The 19150-nt window shown below is 38.2% G+C and overlaps 1 protein-coding gene across 1 annotated transcript; it reads right to left on the minus strand.

Annotated features, from left to right (window-relative positions):
- Window positions 1-14127: 14127 nt before the first annotated feature.
- LOC133290514 (uncharacterized) lies at window positions 14128-16283 on the minus strand. Its single transcript, XM_061488605.1, has 2 exons — window positions 16083-16283; window positions 14128-14622 (listed from the first exon to the last, which is right to left on the minus strand). The coding sequence occupies exons 1-2, from the start codon at window positions 16281-16283 to the stop codon at window positions 14128-14130; spliced, it is 696 nt and encodes a 231-aa protein (XP_061344589.1).
- Window positions 16284-19150: the final 2867 nt, after the last annotated feature.

Genomic DNA, 19150 nt, shown 5'->3' on the forward strand with positions numbered 1-19150 from the left:
TAATGACGTCATAATTGAAAAGAAAAAGATATTCTGCATTTTTAATTAAGCGTAGCTTAATACGATGACATGTTAACAAACCGGGTATACACGGGGTGTTACATTTTATGGTATCAGAGCAATGGTTCTAGGGAAAAGCCTATATGTATTGCAATAACTAGGATGCCTGGTTGTGTCTTGTCTTGTGTGTTTACTCTGATGCATTTTATTATGATGATGCATATGTGATCACATTGTGTGGGCTTGATCAACTCATAATTTGTGTAACTTGTGCAGAGTCATGGTAATGCCCAGGAGAACCCGCGAGACTGCTGAGGGTCAACCCGACCCGATCCTGACTGCATTAGCCGAGATACAGGAGGCCACTAGATTGGTCAACGTGGCAACAATGGACGTCGTTCGTGAGGCGAACCAGAATGCCACGGAGGATGTTCTCTAGGCGAACTGGCTGGCAAACATGACTATGATGAGGGTCATGCTGGAGGAGATGAGGGCTGGTCCTGCTGTTGGCCATTATCCTCCACCGCTACCACCGCCTCCACCCAGAACTTAGGACGGAAGTCAGAGTAACGTTGTGGGCGACACTCATCTTACTGGGGTGATGGAACCCTATATTGAGCCTGTCAAGGACCGTGACGTGATTGACCGCCAACTTAATGCTTTCCGCAAGCATTAGCCACCTGCTTTTGATGGGTCTTATGCTCCTATTGCTGCTGCAAGATGGCTACAGGCGCTGGATAAGATCTTCCGTGTGATGCGGTGCACCGATCCACAAAAGCCTATGTTTGCTACATACATGCTGGAGGGCGATGCCCATGAGAAATGGATGAACACCTCTTATGCTTATGAGATGCAGGGTCATGTTATGACATGGCCATTATTCGAGGACTGTTTTCTTGGAAGGTACTTCCCGTATGATGCTCAGGAGAGGAAGCATGGGGAGTTTGATCACCTGGTGCAGGGCCCGTTGTCTGTAGACGAGTGCTTGGCTAAGTTTAAGGAACTGGCTAAGTTTGCACATTTCCGCATCACCATGCCTACTCCGATGTTTCTGGCTGCTAAGTTCCGTGTAACACCCCGTATATATCCAGTAATGTTATCATACTATCGTATTAAGCAGCGCTTAATAAAAAAATGCGGAATATCTTTTTCTTTTCAATTATGATGTTATAAACATTACCAACTTGCTTATTAATCAATTAATAAAACATCGCCTGTATGTAATTGCAATAAAATAGCTAACTGAAATACCTCATAATATAGATACTAAAAGTGTGTCTCTAGAAATCACGGAACTACCACAAGTAGGCCAGACCAACTAGCAGGTTATACAACTCCAATCTAAAAGTACTAACATAAAATGTCATGGACAATCCACATGCTCACTCAAATAAGGCAACACGCCCAATATCAGTCTCAACAACAACATAATCATAAATAGCGGAAAAAATAAACAGCATCCAAATCCAGTCATGGCAGCAATACAACATAGTATCATAATCAGCTAAGCTCTGGCCTCCTGCCGCCAGAGGCATCAGTCACCATACTACCTGAACCTGAAATAAGCATTCCCCAAACGTGGGGTGAGATCTCTAAACAAGAAATCTCAGTAAGACAAGGGGTCCTCAAGGATCTTCCACCCGAAGCTCACTTACATGTGCAATATAAGTTCAAAAGCAGTTTATCATCATTAGTTCTAAAATAGTGCAATGCAGCAGATAATCATGTCATGTGTGTCAGTTCTATTTTACTGGCTAGAGAAATGCAGGATTTATATACGCCAAATACCCACACATAGTGCAAGACGCCACTTGCATTCACCCCGGATCACCATATCGTATGACGCCACATACTCAGGCTTACCATCAAGATGAAACAACACATGCATATTAAAAGCCATTACACATAAAGCTCAACAGCATTTCAAATATTCAAAGCATGTAACACAGCATGCATATAACCACACCCCCATGGGACATGGTGGGACCACAACATGGCTAAACCGAGGACACAAAAGCTTTCCTTGCAAGCAAACACCTAAAGCCAAGAGGCCACAGCTCAAAGTCCAAACACAGCAGATTCACAATCTGTTATGGACCAATACTATATCAATAATAATGCACCACAAGCATACAATATTAAGACAACGCCTTTCCTTTACGTTTTACGTCTTAAGGCTCCAAACCAAGCCATAAGCCCTTACTCACTTGATTCTGACTTAGTTCATTAATTACAGAAGTTCAACTTCATAAAACTAGGGTCCACAAACCCCCAATAGCCTACTGTGCACACAGCACAGCTACTGTTCTACGAAATCCCAGAATATCCGAATATTCCTCGGGACCATATCCGGATATGCAATATGCGGATATTTCACTGTACATATCCGGATATACAATATCCGGATATCCAGATTCCCATATCCGGATATCCAATATCCGGATATCCAAATCCTATATCTGGATATCACATATCCGGATATTTCTCGGACAGATATCCGGATATTTCACGACAGAATGCAGAAACTGCATTTCGTGAAGATATCCTTCCAAGGTTGGGTTTTTACTGATTCTAGACACTTAAACATGCATTTCTATGTGTGTTTAACCAACCCCAACATTAAGTTATCATCTTTTAGCCTTTACATACATCAAGCTTCCATTTTTAAGCATAAAAACTCAAGTTCAAAGGTGGTGATCATACCACAAGCCAAAACAGAGGATGTAGGTGCTCTATGGAGCTCACACAACAACTCCCAAGTCTGCCTCAACACTGTGCACGAAAATGCACACCAAGAAAGGTCCTTTCTTCACAAAGGTTGACACTTTGGAGCCCCAAAATGGTAGAACAAAGCTCCTACTACTCAACTCTCAAAGGTCAGCTCCCCCACACCAACACACAGAGGCTGGACACACAGAAAAGACACCCATTTCACTCTCACAATGATAATCACAAGTGTTTACAAGGAGGAGGAAGGAGGAACCAAGCAAAAGATGAAAACTTGGCTCACTAGAGATGGAGGAAGGCAATGGAACAGTAGCAACTGACCAGCCACTCCAACTAGTCACGTAGCAACAGAAAAATACCTAGGGTTTTGGGCCAACAAGCCTATTTATAGCGGTTTAACTCTTAAACACACAGTATTAACTTTAATTTCTACACTTAGCATTTTAATCCCAAACTTTGGCTTCTTAACCTACTCAATTTTACAAGAATTAATATATTTTTCTTATAATTTTCGGAGCACCTTTCCGGTACGCGCTTTTCAAAGCCAGTAACGGTTTCTAGCACCAGTTCTCATTATTTGGACTTAAAACTCGTTTTACAAGTCCTACATATTATTCTAGTAATTATCATTCACTTATTATAATTTTCCAGGATACTTTTCGGTACACATTTATACCGACTAGCAGAACCGGTATCTGCACTTTTCTTCCGAAAAGCGACTTTCAACATTATTACTCACTTACTATAATTATTAAAGCCTCATAATAATTATTAGGGTCAATTATGGAATCATTTCCTAATTTCACATAATTTATTAATTAAATTCCTTAATTAACGGTGCAGGTTCTTACATTCCGCAGGGGACTTAATGAGGAAATTGTTGATCGCATTGCTGGAGCTGCATCCAGAGATTTCGGCACTTTGATTCAGCAGTGCCGGGACATTGAGGACGTCTGCGTCGTGAGCAAGGCCAAGAGGGCCAAGGTAGTTGAGACTAAGGGAACTGGTAGTTCCACTTCCTAGAGAGACAGGAAGTGTGCTGGGAAGGGCAAGGGAAAGAAGTTGGCGGCTAGGCAAGCGCCAAATCAGTTTAAGAGGACTTTCACTCAGGGGAATACATCGAGACCTCCTGCTCCCAGATGCTCAGGATGTGGGAAGGTTCATGTGGGGCCGTGTGCTACCGTCCAGCTTATCTATTTCCAGTGTGGCAAGGAGGGCCACTTTTCCAGAGCTGTCCGTCATCGACAGCAAGAGCTGTAGCAGTTCCATTGCAGATGGTTTCCTTGGCACCTACAGCGGCAAATGCAGTGCCACCTGTTACTGGGCGTGTATACACCTTGGATAAGCAGCAGTCGGATAGAGCTCCGAACCTTGTCAGAGGTACTGTGTCTATTGGTGATTCTTATGTTGATGTATTGTTTGATTTTGGGGCTACGCATTCTTTTATTGCAACCCCAATTGCTTTGAGGCTTGAGTTGCCCAGTGATGTGCTTTCTCCACTGTTGCGGGTGACTACCGCCACCGGAGACAAGTGTGATGTCTCCACTGTACATCGAGATGTCGTGTTTCACTGGGATGGCCGTGATTTCTCGGTAGATCTGATAGGATTTCCGATGGCTAATTTGGAGATCACCCTTGGCATGGATTGGTTGTCCAAGAACTGTGTTTTGATTGACTGTTGTGCCAAGCGCGTGGTGATGTCTCAGTGTGATTCCACAGCCAGTTCCTCGCCTTATATTTCATTGTTGCAGGCTAGGAGAGCCTTGAGAGCAGGGGCATTTGGTTATGTCATGTTGGGAGATTTGGTGAGTGGAACAAAGGAGGATATCACTGGCATTCCTGTGGTGGGGGAATTCCTCGAGGTGTTTCCTGAGTTTTTGCCACAGCGGGAGACAGAGTTCTCCATTGACTTGTTGCTTGGTGTGGGGCCTATTTTATTAGCTCCATACCAGATGTCGCCACCGGAGTTGGCAGAGCTGAAAAAGCACATTGAGGATCTTTCAGTGAAAGACTTCATTAGACCGAGTGTGTCTCCATGGGGAGCACCGATCATCTTTGTGAAGAAGAAAGATGGGGCTATGCGATTGTGCACCGACTACAGGCAGTTGAACAAGGTGACGATCAAGAACAAGTATCCTCTTCCTCGTATTGATGATCTGTTGGAACAACTCAGGGGTGCTTGCGTTTATTCGAAGATTGATCTCCGGTCCGATACCATCAGATTCGGGTGAAGCCGGAAGATGTCCCTAAGACCGCTTTTCGTTCGAGATACGATCATTACGAGTATCTGGTGATTTCGTTTGGACTCACCAATGCGCCAGCAGTGTTTATGGATTACATGAACTAAATTTTCCAGCCGTACCTGGATCAGTTTGTGATCGTCTTCATTGACGACATTCTGATTTACTCCAAGACTGAGGAGGAGCATCTGAGGATTGTTCTGCAAGTGCTGAAGGAGAAAAAGCTTTATGCTAAGCCTTCGAAGTGTGAGTTTTGGCTCAAGTCAGTTAAGTTCCTTGGGCATGTGATTTCTGCGGAAGGCGTTGTTGTGGATCCGAACAAGATCGAGGCCGTGCTTAATTGGGAGAGGCCCAAGACGGTTACAAAAGTTAGGAGTTTCTTGGGTTTGGCAGGTTACTACAGGAGGTTCGTCAAGGGATTTTCCACGATGGTTCTTCTATTGACTCGCCTTACCCAGAAGGAGACTCCATTTGTGTTGACTCACGAGTGTGAGGAGTGCTTTCAGGAGTTGAAGGAGAGATTGACGACTTCATATTTGTTGATCCTTCCTGATCCTAAGGAGGAGTTTGAGCTTTACTGTGATGCTTCTGGAAAGGGGTTGGGCTGTGTTTTGATGCAAGCTTGTAGAGCTGTTGCTTTTGCTTTGAGGCAGTTGAAGCCTCATGAGGAGAACTACTCGACTCATGATTTGGAGTTGGCTGCGATTGTGTTTGCTTTCAAGATTTGGAGGCATTATCAGTTCGGTATGTAGTTTGTTGTGTTCAGTGACCACAAGAGCTTGAAGTTCTTGTTTGATTAGAAGGAGCTGAACATAAGACAAAGAAGATGGATGGAGTTTCTGAAGGACCACGACTTTGAGTTGAAGTACCATCCTGGCAAGGCCAATGTGGTAGCTGATGCTCTGAGTCGGAAATCCGTGAGTCTATCTAGCTTGATGATAAGTGACTTCGATATCATAGAGAAGTTTCGAGACCTGAAGGTGACTTCCTTGTTTGGGGGTGCACTTCTCGAGATAGAGACTGCGATAGTCAAGAATGAGCTAATGGAGAAGATCCAAGATGCACAAGTGCAGAGAGAGTGCCTAGACTACGTGAAGAACCAAGACGGTGTGTCTTGGAATGAGGATGGACTTCTGTTATTTCAGAAGCGGATCGTGATTCCTCGAGGTCCTTTGACCGAAGAGGTGATAGCAGAGGCCCATAAGGGCCAGTTTACTGTTCACCCTGGTGCGAGAAAGATGTATCAACACTTGAAGAGAAATTTCTGGTGGCCAGGAATGAAGAAGGACATTGTTGTTTTTATGTCCAAGTGTTTGATTTTCCAGAAGGTGAAGATTGAACACCAGAAGCCGTTTGGTAAGCTTCAACCTCTTGAGATTCCGGAATGGAAATGGGAGAGCATTTCCATGGACTTCGTTGTGGGTTTGCCTAAGACTCAGGTTGGTTGTGACTCTATATGGGTAATTGTGGACAGATTGACAAAGTCTGTCCACTTTCTTCGGTAAAGGTGAGCTTCACTACAGAGAAGTTGGCCAAACTGTATGTTCGCGAGATCATGAGGCTTCACGGGGTGCCTGAGAGTATCATTAGTGATAGGGACCCAAAGTTCACATCTCGGTTCTGGGAGGCGCTGCATGGAGCTTTTGGAATCAGTTGAGACTGAGTACAGCCTATCACCCTCAGACTGATGGACAGACTAAGCAGACCATCCAGACCTTGGAGGACATGTTGAGGGCTTGCACGTTGGAGCAGGGTTCAGCATGGGATATGTACCTTCCATTGGTTAAGTTTTCGTACAACAATAATTTCCATGCTAACCTGGGCATGGAACCCTACGAGGCGTTGTATGGTAGGAGGTGTCGTACTCCTACCTGCTGGTCTGAGGTTGGGGATCGTGAGTTGTTTGGCTTGGACTTTGTCCAAGATACCACCCTGCAAATCAAGATGATCAGGGAAAAGCTGAAGCAGACGCAAAATCACCAGAAGAGTTACTACGATGTCAAGCATCGTCCACTGGAGTTCAGTGAGGGTGAGCACGTGCTTGTGAGACTTTCACCTGTCACCGGTGTTGGTCGGGAACTCAGAGTGAGGGAGCTGAGCCTGCGATTTATTGGGCCATACCATAGATCCTTGGTAGAGTAGGACCTGTTGCCTACCGGCTTGCCTTGCCTCCGAACTTGGCCAACATCCACGACGTGTTTCACGTGTCTCAACTTCGGAGGTACATAGAGGACCCTTCGCACGTGGTGCAACCTGATGATGTGGAGGTTCGGGAGAACTTGAAAACTCCCGTCGGACCACTCAAGATTCTCGATCGTGGCGAGAAGAGGCTGGGGAGCAAGATCATTCCGATGGTCAAAGTGCAATGGACAGGAATAACTCCTGAGGAGTGTACTTGGGAGAGAGAGGACGAGCTTCTCCGACAGTATCCCGACTTTCGAGACATGTATATTCTGATTTTGAGGACAAAATCCTAAAAAGGTAGGGTAAATGTAAGAACCTACACCGTTAATTAAGGAAGTTAATTAAATAATTATGTGATTAATGAGATAATTCCATAATTGACCTTAATAATTATGAGAAGGCTTAAATAATATTGGTAAGTGATTAATAATGTTGAAAGTCGCTTTTCTGACGAAAAGTGCAGATACCGGTTCTGCTCACGATATAAGTGCGTACCGATGAAGTATCCCGAAAAATTATATTAAGTGCATGAATATTACTAGAATAATATATAGGACTGTGATTTCAAGTTTCAACTTAAAATAATGAGAACTGGTGCCAGAACTGATATTGGCTATGTAAAAGCGCGTACCGGAAAGGTGCTGCGAAAAATAAAATAAAAATATGATAAATCTTAGAAAAATGAGTAGGTTCAGAATCCTAAGTTTGGGATTGAAATGCTAAGCGTAGCATTTAGCGCTAATACAGTGCGATTAAAACTAATTAGACTATAAATACAACCTTAGGCACATAACCCTAGGCCATACTCAGATTTCAACGTGAAGTGTCTGAAGGAGTTGTTGCCACCCTTCTTCCATGGCCTCCCTTGCTTGCGAAACTATCCAAGTCACCTCTTTTCTTTGATTTCTTCACCTCTAATCAAGTAAACACTTGGGTGTGAGCATTGGTGAGTGAGAAATGTGTCATCTTCTGAGTTGTGGGTGTTGAGTGTGTGTTGGGAAGGGGCTGACTTTTTGGTTTGAGTTGTGAGAGCCTTTGTCTTGATGTTTTGAGCTTCAAAGAGTGACCTTTGAAGAGTAAGGACCCTCCTTGGTGTGCCATTTTCGTGCACATTGAAGTCAGAACCTTGGGGAGCTGTTGTGAGAGCTCCAAGAGCCATTGTTGTTCTGTTTTGAAGCCTTGGGTAAGTTGTTGAACTTTGATCATGAGTTTTAATGGATAAAAGTGGAGTCTTGGCATGTTTAATAAGATAAAAAAGTAACCAACGTGATAACTGGCCTAGAAAGGATTAAAGATGCATGCTTTAACGTTTAGAAGTGTTAAAAATGGAACCTTGGAAGTGATATCTCGTGAAATTCAGAAACTGCATTCTGTCGCGAGATATCCGGATATTGATATCCGGATATCATATCCGGATATTGATATCCGGATATCATCCCCAGATATTGATATTCGGATATGGGGTCTTGTGATATCCGAATATGGATATCTGGATATGCCTATCCGTATACGATATCCGGATATGGAATATCCGGATATGTCCTCGATATATATCCGGATATTCTGGGTATTTCGGAACAGTGACGGTACTGTTCATACAGAATGTCATTCTGGTTTTGTGGACCCATGTTTGGTTAATGTGGACTTCTGTATTAATTAATGTAAGTCAGAATCAAAGTGATTAAGGGCTTATGGCTTTGTGAGAAGCCTAAAGACATGAAACGTAAAGGAAAGGCGTTGTATTTATATTGTATGCTTGAAGAGTATGATTATTGATATTATGGTTGGTCCAAACATATTGTGATTGTGTTGTGTGTTGACTTTGAGCTCGGTTGAACTCTTGACATAGATAGTTAGCTTACAAGGTAAGCTTTCGTGTCCTCAGTTTGGCCATTGTGTGGTTCCACCATACCCCATGGGGGAATGGTTTATATGCATGATGTGTCTTCATGCTTTGATATTTGAAATGCTATTGGGCTGTTAAGTGCAAATGCCTTATGATATGTATGAGGTGTTCGCCTAGACGGGATGTAATCCTGTGGGCAGGTACGGCATGGGCGCGTACTGTGTGGGTAATAGACGTATTCCTGTATTTCTATGGCCAGTAGGTTAGTTATAACACACATGACATGATTATCTGCTGCATTGCAATGATTTGGAAATGGTATTGTTAAACTGCTTTTGAACTTATATTGCACGTGTAAGTGAGCTTGGGGTGGAAGATCCTTGAGGACCCATTGTCTTATTGAGATTTCTGTTTAGAGATCTCACCCCATGTTTGGGGCGCTTATTTCAGGTAACTTAGGGGCTGATGCCTCTGGCGGCAGGAGGCCAGAGCTTAGTTGACTGTTGTTTATGTTTTCCAGCTTATATTTATGGATTACTGTTTAGCCTGTATTCTTTATGTTGTTGTTTGAGTTGAGACTGTGTTGGACTTTGTTGCTTTAATTGGTGAGCATAGGGTTTGTCCATGCCGCTTTGATGATAGTATCTTTTTAGTCGTGTTGTATAAACTATCAGGATGTTGTCCGGTCTACGTGTTGTAGTTACGTGACTAGAGACACATTTGTGTTATTTATATATTGAGGTATTTCAGTTAGATGTTTTATTGCAATTTACATACAGGCGATATTTTGAAAATGATTAAGTAATCAAGTTGGTAATGAATAATGGGGAAGGATATTGTGACAACCAAGTTGTGTTACTACCAAGTGACTACCAATCAATCTCACCGTTAAATCGATTATGTTGATCCAACGGTTATATTTGTTTACATCTTTGTATGGTCATGATTCCGCAAATTTAATACTTTATATTTATTTTCACCTTTGTATGGTTATGATTTTCCCATATTTAATGCTTTCACTTTAAATATGGGGAATCATGACCATACAAAGATGGAAATAAATATAACCGTTGGATCGACACAATCGATCTAACGGTGAGATTGATAGGTAGTCACTTGGTAGTAACACAACTTGGTTGTCACAATATCCTTCCCCATGAATAATAACGTCATAATTGAAAAGAAAAGATATTCCGCATTTTTAATTAAGCGTAGCTTATTACGATGACATGTTAACAAACCGGGTATACACGGGGTGTTACAGACCTGAATTGAAGATCAAAGAAGAGTTCCTTGATGAACAAATATTGGCTATCAATGTCATCTCGGATATGCAAAGTACACCTCCATGGTTCGCGAATTTTGCGAATTTCAAAGCAACAGGGGAAATTCCAGTGGACTTAACATGGCAACAAAGGAAGAAGTTTCTGCATAATGTCAAGAAATACCTATGGGATGATCCCTTCCTTTTCTACAGATGTGCTGATGGAGTAATAAGGCGGTGCATTCCAAAAGTAGAGATGAAAGACATCTTGTGGCACTGCCATGGTTCAAGCAACGGAGGGCATTTTGCGAAAGAAAGAACAGCCACAAAGGTTTTGATGAGTGGCTTCTACTGGCCAACACTCTACAAGGATGCAAGAAAATTTGTAGAAGCATGTGATAGATGTCAGAGAACGGGGGATATCTCCACAAGACATGAAATCCCCCTCAACAATATACTGGAGGTTGAAATCTTCGATGTGTGGGGAATAGACTTCATGGGACCTTTTCCCCTTTTTTATGGCAACAAATACATCCTTGTTGCTGTGGATTACATATCTAAGTGGGTAGAGGTTGTTCCTCTTCCTTGTAATGATTCTCGGGTAGTCATTGCCTTCCTCAAAAGAAATATCTTTGTCAGGTACGGGGTATCGAGAGCGATCATCAGTGACAGAGGAACTCAATTTGACAACAGACAAGTGGAGTATGTGCTGGCCAAGTGTGGAGTTAAACATAAGACTGCCATACCCTACCATCCGCAAACAAGTAGACAAGTTGAAATATCCAACCGAGAGCTGAAGCGTATACTGGAGAAGACGGTTGGAAGATCACAAAGAGACTGGTCCAAAAAGCTGGATGATGCACTGTGGGCGTACCGAACTGCATTCAAAACTCCAATTGGTATGTCTCTTTTCCAATTACTGTTCGGGAAGGCTTGTCACTTACCAGTGGAGCTAGAACACAAAGCACTGTGGGAAATCAAGTACCTCAGTTTTGACTCCAAGACCGCAGCTGAAAAGAGACTTCTTCAACTAGATGAACTGGATGAGTTCAGGATCTCTGCATACGAGAGCACGAGTCTTTACAAAGAGAAGACGAAGAAGTGGCACGACAAGAAGATCCTACCTCGAGACTTCAAGGTGGGACAACAAGTATTACTCTTCAACTCTTGCCTCCGCCTCTTTCCTTGGAAATTAAAGTCCAGATGATCAGGACCATTTATCGTGAAGAATATGAAGTCATATGGAGCAGTAGAGATCAGTCCGCTGGATTCTGACAGGAGCTTCACAGTCAATGGCCAACGTCTGAAATTATACATGGGAGGAGAAATCGATAGGGGAACAACCACGGTTGCCCTTGTAAAGGTAAAGTGAGTCAGGTACGTCAGGCTCGTGACGTTAAACAAGCGCTACTAGGGAGGCAACCCTGGAATTTACTGTTTTTAAAATTTGTATAGTTTGATTAAGTAACAAAATACAAAAAAATTAGATAGAGATTAAGGTGATGAAGTGATAGTTGAAAAAGAGGACCACCAGCCTTCCAGCCCGAGCCTTATGCTGGATCTGAGGAGGAGGATGCCTATGACGCCGCACTGAGAGGGACTAGCACGTATCCAGCTACTGAGGGCCAGGATGATGAGGATACCGTCATGACACCCGCCATTGTGCGAGATGCAGAGGACGAGGAGGAGCTTGATGAATGATCACTTTAGCTATTTTCATTTTATTTCTGTTTTCTTTTCGATTAATTCTTTTTATTGTTATGGTATGAGATAACCCTGTGATGCAGTATAGTATTTCAACACGGATGACTGATAGTTTTGATTGATGTTGTTTTAGAGGAATCCACTAGTTCCTAACTCTCAACGCGATTATTTTTTTAGATTTAAATCAGTTGCTGGGGACAACAACATTTAAATATGGGAATGAGAAACGCGTAGTTCATCAGTGGGTATTGCTAAATGAACCGGAGAAACTGCATAGTATACACAGAACATCCGGCTAATACATAGAACTATCTCAACCTTTTTCTTTTTCTTTAATGCAATTTGAATTTGACTTTTTTTTTAGAGTTTTAAAATAATAAAAACCCCAAGCCACTATTTTGTGAAAGTTCTGGAAATTTTACTCAGTGCTTTTAAATGGAAAAATGGCGAGAATTTTAATCAGTGATTGATTCAGAGCATGATGATGCACTCACATAAATTTCATAATGAGCATCAATGTAATGATTTTCATGATTTATTGAATATTCTCTTTAGTGATAATTTTTTTTGAGATAAGGAATAGGAAAATTACTGTGCATTCGTAGCCGTGAGGTTTTGAGCCTATACATAATGTTTTTATTGAGTGTGCATCCTACTGTATGAAAGACTCTAGAACTTGCTTTGTTTCTTGCTTGAATTGGTATGTGATATATTCTATGGATATGATTGAGGCATGTTCTTTCTTTAAACTAGATGGCCAAATAGCCCGTCATTGCTAACATTCCTTAGTTAAACCCTTTTGAGCCTAGGCCTGTTTATTCTTTGAAAACCTATGAAGATGAATAAGCCACTTTCCATATAAATCCTCACCTTATTTGAGATTAACTTTCAGATTTGAATTGAGGAACAGATGATAATTAATTGATTACATAATTTATTATGTATGGGAGTACAGGGAAGAAAGGCAAAAGCTAAGGAAATAAGGTTGGTTAGAATGAAAAAGAAGCAAAGAAAGAAAAGGAAAATTACTCAGAAAGAAGAAAACTTGTTCTGAGAAAAGAGAACGACAAACAAGAGAAAAGTTCAAAAGAAGAAGAAGAAGAAGAAGAATGGACTAGAGTTCTTAATCTTAATGCATGTTTTCTTGGGAAATAATCGAGGAACTAGAGTTCTTTCAAGATCACGTAGATTTAGGGTAACAAGGAATTGAGCCCTAATTAACTTAGAAAGAATTGATTGGCAATATTTTAAGAAATAATTCTTGACAGTTTAATTCATAGCATATAGAGAATATTGGGGAAAGTCGAAACCTTAACTACGCTTGTTTTAAATTCTTAATCAATCATCTTTTCAATTGTTTTTTTATTCTGAATTTTTGTTTGCATGATATTAATTGTTTTCAATTCTCTTAATCCCAATATTGATTGTCCAACTAAACCGTGATTAGCGAACTAGTGTTTGAAAACTCAATCCTCGTGGAAACGATCTCGTACTCAATACACTTTATTACTATTACGATCGGTGCACTTGCCGAGTCGCAACATTGGTTTATGGGAACCACTTAATAACAATAAACAAGTTTTGTATGAGTTACAATTATATTTTTTTAATCTTGTTAAATATGGAATTGATTTTAATGTAAATACTTGTTTAATGAGAAGAAAAAAGTTTGACCGTATTTTTAATTCAACTGTTGCGATTATAACTGCGCTTAATATCATATGTGATAATAACAAATCGAGTCGACACAGGGTGTCAAACCGGGTCGACATGATGTGTTACAAAACTGATATTGGAGATTTTGTAAATTCCAAGTCTCTTGTGTAGAGTTTACATATGATAAAATTGTAAGGAGTTTCATTTATGTGTGATAATAGTTTTTTTTTTTTTTGGTAAAAAAAAACCGTGTTTAATACTTTGAAACCCAAATACAAACTTTACCCGAAATTTTAAGAAATGGCATAATTTAGAAAATTTTCTATTACCATTGATAGCAAAACCGCAATGACATATCAATATACATAAAGCCCTGGCTAACAATGCTGAACAAATTATCCTTCCTGGAACAACCTAAATTTATCTATCATATCATTTACAAAATGAGAAGGAACAAAATAAAAATAAAAATGGAAGCAATCGCTAATAGCATTAATATCTCAAATTCATATATTGAGATCAAACCTAGGTTTCTTTATGAATGGAAACGTAACAACCGAGTCACACCTTGGACACTTGGGATTGTTCTTCATTATGAATACATACATTAAGCAACGAGAGCACCCTGCAGGGATCAGTGTCGGTGAAGACAACAACTTATCTTGGCATTCTTCTACTTGGTTTTCTCCTACTGGAGAGGAACATGAAGAAGATGGCGATGGCAAAGATGATGATTTCCTCTTCCTTTTTTCCTCTTTCTCTTCTCTTTCAAGTGCTGAGTTCACATTGTCAAACACACTTAGATAATTGCTTGATGACAATGAAGATGAAACCAGCTTCAAGTCCAGGCATGTTTCCTCAAAAAGGTCCAAAGGCACTTTGGATGAAGGAGTCAAATTTAGGCCTTGGTGTTTTGGACCTGCTTTATTCATTCGGAGTTTGTGCTCAGAAACAGAAGGTGAACCTAATGTGTTGCGCCTCTGAATGTGTAACTTCCCTGACTGCAATGTTTGGCAATGAATAATGATAACCAACAAAAACCCATTACAACTCATCTCCGTTCAAAAATATATAAATCTTGTTATTCCAATATATATATATATATATATATATATATATATATATATATATATATATATATATATATATATATATATATATATATATATAAACTGAATAATAAATGAGTTTTCCATCCATCCTAAAATTAGCGATTCAAACATGACTTAAATCTAAAAAGAAATTATTTTTTCTTTTATGAATTCTGTTAACAAAAATATTCAATACAAATATAACTGAAGGTGATACCACACACGATAATTTTGCAGAGGGGTATCATGACATAGAAAAATACTCTGAATATCTGTGAAACGGTGTTATTGCAGAGAAAGCTGAATCCGGATATGGCTCTGTTTTGTGAGAATTAAATGCAAATGCAACAAATTTGATTTATTGTAGACCTGCTATGACACTAAAAAGCTAAAGTTGAGTAAGAAGGGAATAAGAATATGTATTTGATATTTTTTAATATTATCAACAAAGCCCGACATAATTAATAAATAGTTGAGTTCTTTAAGACTCACAGTTTTTAATCCTAGCTATGTATATAGAAAAAACTATGCACCACTAAGGATAGCCCAGTGGTGTTGGGTGTGTTTAGGGTATATTAGGTGTGCGGTTCGATTCTGTGTAATGTTCAAAAAAAAAAAAAAAAATTATCTTGTATATAGAAAATGTTTTATTGGTAGAGATTGTACCCATGATTGCGTGACCTCTTCGTCACAAGGGGATTAGGCCTTGACTTTTGGCCGGGGATTAAAAAAAGAAAAAAAATACTACCCAAAATCATCTTGTCTTAATCTTTGAACTTTCCCGAATCAAACTAATCGTAAAATGATGAATAGATGAAATATTTCCAAAAAATTAACACAGCCAAAAAAGGAAATTAAAAACAATTACTACTGTGTCCAATAAAAAAACTATTACTAATAGTCTAATATCAAAGCAAAGAAATTTTTTAAATTTTTTTCCATTTAATTATAACTTCTTTCTCTCCAGTTTCTCAGCAACCAATCACAATACCATGATAAAAAATCACAAAACTTCTATCAAGCATTCCATAACAAATCGTCAAAAAAAAATTAATTCATTAAGTCTAAGGAAAAAAAATTCATAAATCACAAAATAAAGAACAACCAGTTTGAAGAAATTCACAGCCACAAACGACAACAAAACAATATGAATGAAAAAACAGAACAGAATCAATGAAATTTATCTTTTTTTTTTCTTTTTTCCTAAATAAAGATGCCAATGACGAGAACTATGAACTTCAGCTTTTGGAACAAATTAAAAACGAAGAGTTTTTTTTTTTTTTTTTTGTCTTCCTAATTTCCAAGAATTGATATATTCGGGAAACAAACAGCAACACAGTGAGTTGAGTCTATATAAGATTTGAACGTACCTTAAGGTCTAAGCGCTTCTCCCAGCCAATGGGTTCGTTCAAGTCAAAGTCCAACTCCTTGGTTTCAATGGAGGAGGACCCACCAAGCAGATCAAGAGTAACCAAAGTCTTTGGTTTCTCACTGTTTGATTCATTCTCCACCGTCAGATGCTGCTCAACCCCACCTAGAACCTCAACCAGAGACCTCGCTTCGCCAGCCATTGATGCGTGACTACCACTTCTTTTGTTTGACAATAAAAGAAAGTATGTTAGAGAGACGTATGACTGCATGAATTTAGACTCGCTCGTTCTTTTATAACCAAAGTCGAGGGCACGTTAATTCTTGTATCAAATCTTAATAATTGATTTGCTTTAAAGGTATAATAAATCATAATCTTTAAATATAAATAGGACCAAACATTAAGATTGAAAATATGTAAAATAATTAATTTAATGCGTTACAAAATTAAATGAAAAACAAAAAGTAGTTTTCTTAAATTAAAATGAAAAAGAAGAAGAAAGATATTATATCTTGATAGACTCTTTTCTTGGTTTCACTATGATGAAAATTATTTTGTGTATCTCTTAATTATTACGAATTGATATTAATTGATTTCTCAACTATAAAAATAATATCTCAGTCTAGTTTCCTAATTTAATTCCTTAATCTTGAAGTTTGTTTCTTTGAAAAGGATATTAATGTTTTTTTCGGTTACTCTTTATAATAATCTTTGAAGGAATTAATAATCGTAAAAATTATTTAATATACTTCATTGATTGCATTTGTATTTCAGTATGACTATAAATAAGTTGGAAAAAATGTTCCTGCAATTAATGCAGATAAGTTATCTGCATTTATTGTCAAAACGACGTCGTTTTAATATTGAAATCTTAAAAAATTATAAATATAAAAACTATTATAACCCTGAAATAAATTAAAAATACAAAAAACATCATAATTTTCGTCCCAAAATGACGTCGTATTAGGCTTTCTGCAGTAACTGCAGAAAAAACGAACTCATATAAGTTTGCTTAAAAAATTACAGAAATGATATAAATTCTATGAATATACATATATTTATAATAGTTTGCTTAAAAACTATTATAACCCTGAAATAAATTAAAAATACAAAAAACATCATAATTTTCGTCCCAAAATGACGTCGTATTAGGCTTTCTGCAGTAACTGCAGAAAAAACGAACTCATATAAGTTTGCTTAAAAAATTACAGAAATGATATAAATTCTATGAATGTACATATATTTATAACTTATTTAAAAAGTTCTGAAATTGAATTATAAAAAATGTTAGTAATATTTGTTTATATTATTTTCTTTACTATTGAGAGAAATTTTATTTCATTAAAAATAAATCTAGATTATCTCGGTGCAAAATCCGTGTATCATTTAAAGTGTACGTTCTATATTTTGAGATTATACAAATTGAATAATTTGATTGAGTGGGAGGGGAATTGAAAAAGAATAGTATTACGGCCGCAAGTGACGGAGCATTTAATGCGGGGAATGCTAGACAAATTGATGCTTTTATTGGGTAATTTGAAATTTAAAGCCATTGATTTAACTATCCGCTTTCAATTGTCGGTAATACAATTTGTAATATGTCTCTTCTATAATAAGAGACACAAAATTTCTCTTGTATTACCCATTGAAAAATGTGTCTTGACACTATTTTTAACAGTGAATCCCACATAAATTTGTTTCTGCACCAGAAATTTTATCTCTCTTTGCCCAATATAATTATCACGGGTCATGATGATATTGTATTTATTGTATAATTAATTATATATACTATTTAAAAATAAGGGCTTTAACTTTCAAATGTTTTCAAAATCACAAATGAACTTTGGACCTTGCATGAGCATAATTTGGCCTCATTAAACAATCAATTAATTTTTGTAGAATACAGCTTTGACACATATCAGAGGCCGGATGGTAAACCCAATTGTGTTGTACACACTTTTTATAGTTTTGTATTTGTGCTACCCTACCCCTTTTGATAGTCTCTTTCTTGCATTTGGCCCTACTTCAAAATTAATTTGGAGTTACAATTCTTAATTAAAAAATTAGAAAAGATTTTTTTATTACTTTATAATTTTTAATTTTTGAATACTTGTTATTATTTTATACTTTTATTTTAAAATACTATGTCCATTCTAAAAGAATAAAATTCTCTTTTTTTTCTAAAAAAATCTCACCAAAATACTATGTAGCACTAACTAATAATGTCAAAGCATAAGTTTATGCGTGCACCCAACCTCATGCATATCTCAACCTTAGCACATGTGAGATATTTTATGAAATTATTAATGAAGCCAAAGGACCTTCAAAGTCGGAGACTTTGCGAAGCCGATGTCGAAAATAGAAATGTAAATAATGAGAAACTGACACCAAAATAGGAATTTGGACTCTCAAAAAGTGATCATGTGATCATGTTATTTGATGACCACGGAAGATACGTATTAATTAGAATACTAAAAATGAAGGAAATCATAAGGACTTAGGACCATGGTAGCTAAAATCGGAATTTAAAATGTAAAATTTGGATTTTAACGATTTTTTTTTGCCAAAATGATTAGGATTATGTAAGAACTCGCACAGCTAAATAATTAATAAAATAAGAGTATCGATGCCGGAGCATGGATTTGATAACGATTATGTATAATTATGATAAGATAATTATTTAGAAAGCCGAATAATGCTTAAAGTCGCTTTTCGGATGAAAAGTGCATATACCGGTTCTGCTTCGCGGTATAAATGCGTACCGGTGAAGTATCCCGAAAAATTATAATAAGTATGTGAATATTTCTAAAAAAATACCTAGGACCAGAATTTAGTGTTTGGAGTAAGAATAATGAGCGCTGATGTCAGAACTAATACCGGCTACGTATAAAATGCGTATCGGCAAGGTGCTGTGAAAATTATAATAAAAATATGATAATTCCTAGAAAAATGGCTAGGTTTAAAATATTAAGTTTGGTAACAAAATGATTAGCGGAGCTATTAAAACTAATATCGATGGATTAATTTAATATGCCTATAAATACTAAAGGGCACAAAACCTAGGTCTGA

Source organism: Gastrolobium bilobum, unplaced genomic scaffold (genome assembly GCF_033153095.1).
Source record: "Gastrolobium bilobum isolate Gb01-03AN ecotype WA unplaced genomic scaffold, APGP_CSIRO_Gbil_v1 utg117694, whole genome shotgun sequence".
NCBI classification, from domain to species: Eukaryota; Viridiplantae; Streptophyta; class Magnoliopsida; order Fabales; family Fabaceae; genus Gastrolobium; species Gastrolobium bilobum.

Excerpts from the sequence above, each read along its gene's own strand:
- LOC133290514 (XM_061488605.1), bottom strand. The coding sequence starts at position 16,283 with ATGGCTGGCGAAGCGAGGTCTCTGGTTGAGGTTCTAGGTGGGGTTGAG. Across the intron at positions 14,623-16,082 it reads AGAAGCGCTTAGACCTTAAG|TCAGGGAAGTTACACATTCA; the intron begins GTACGTTCAAAT and ends CAAACATTGCAG.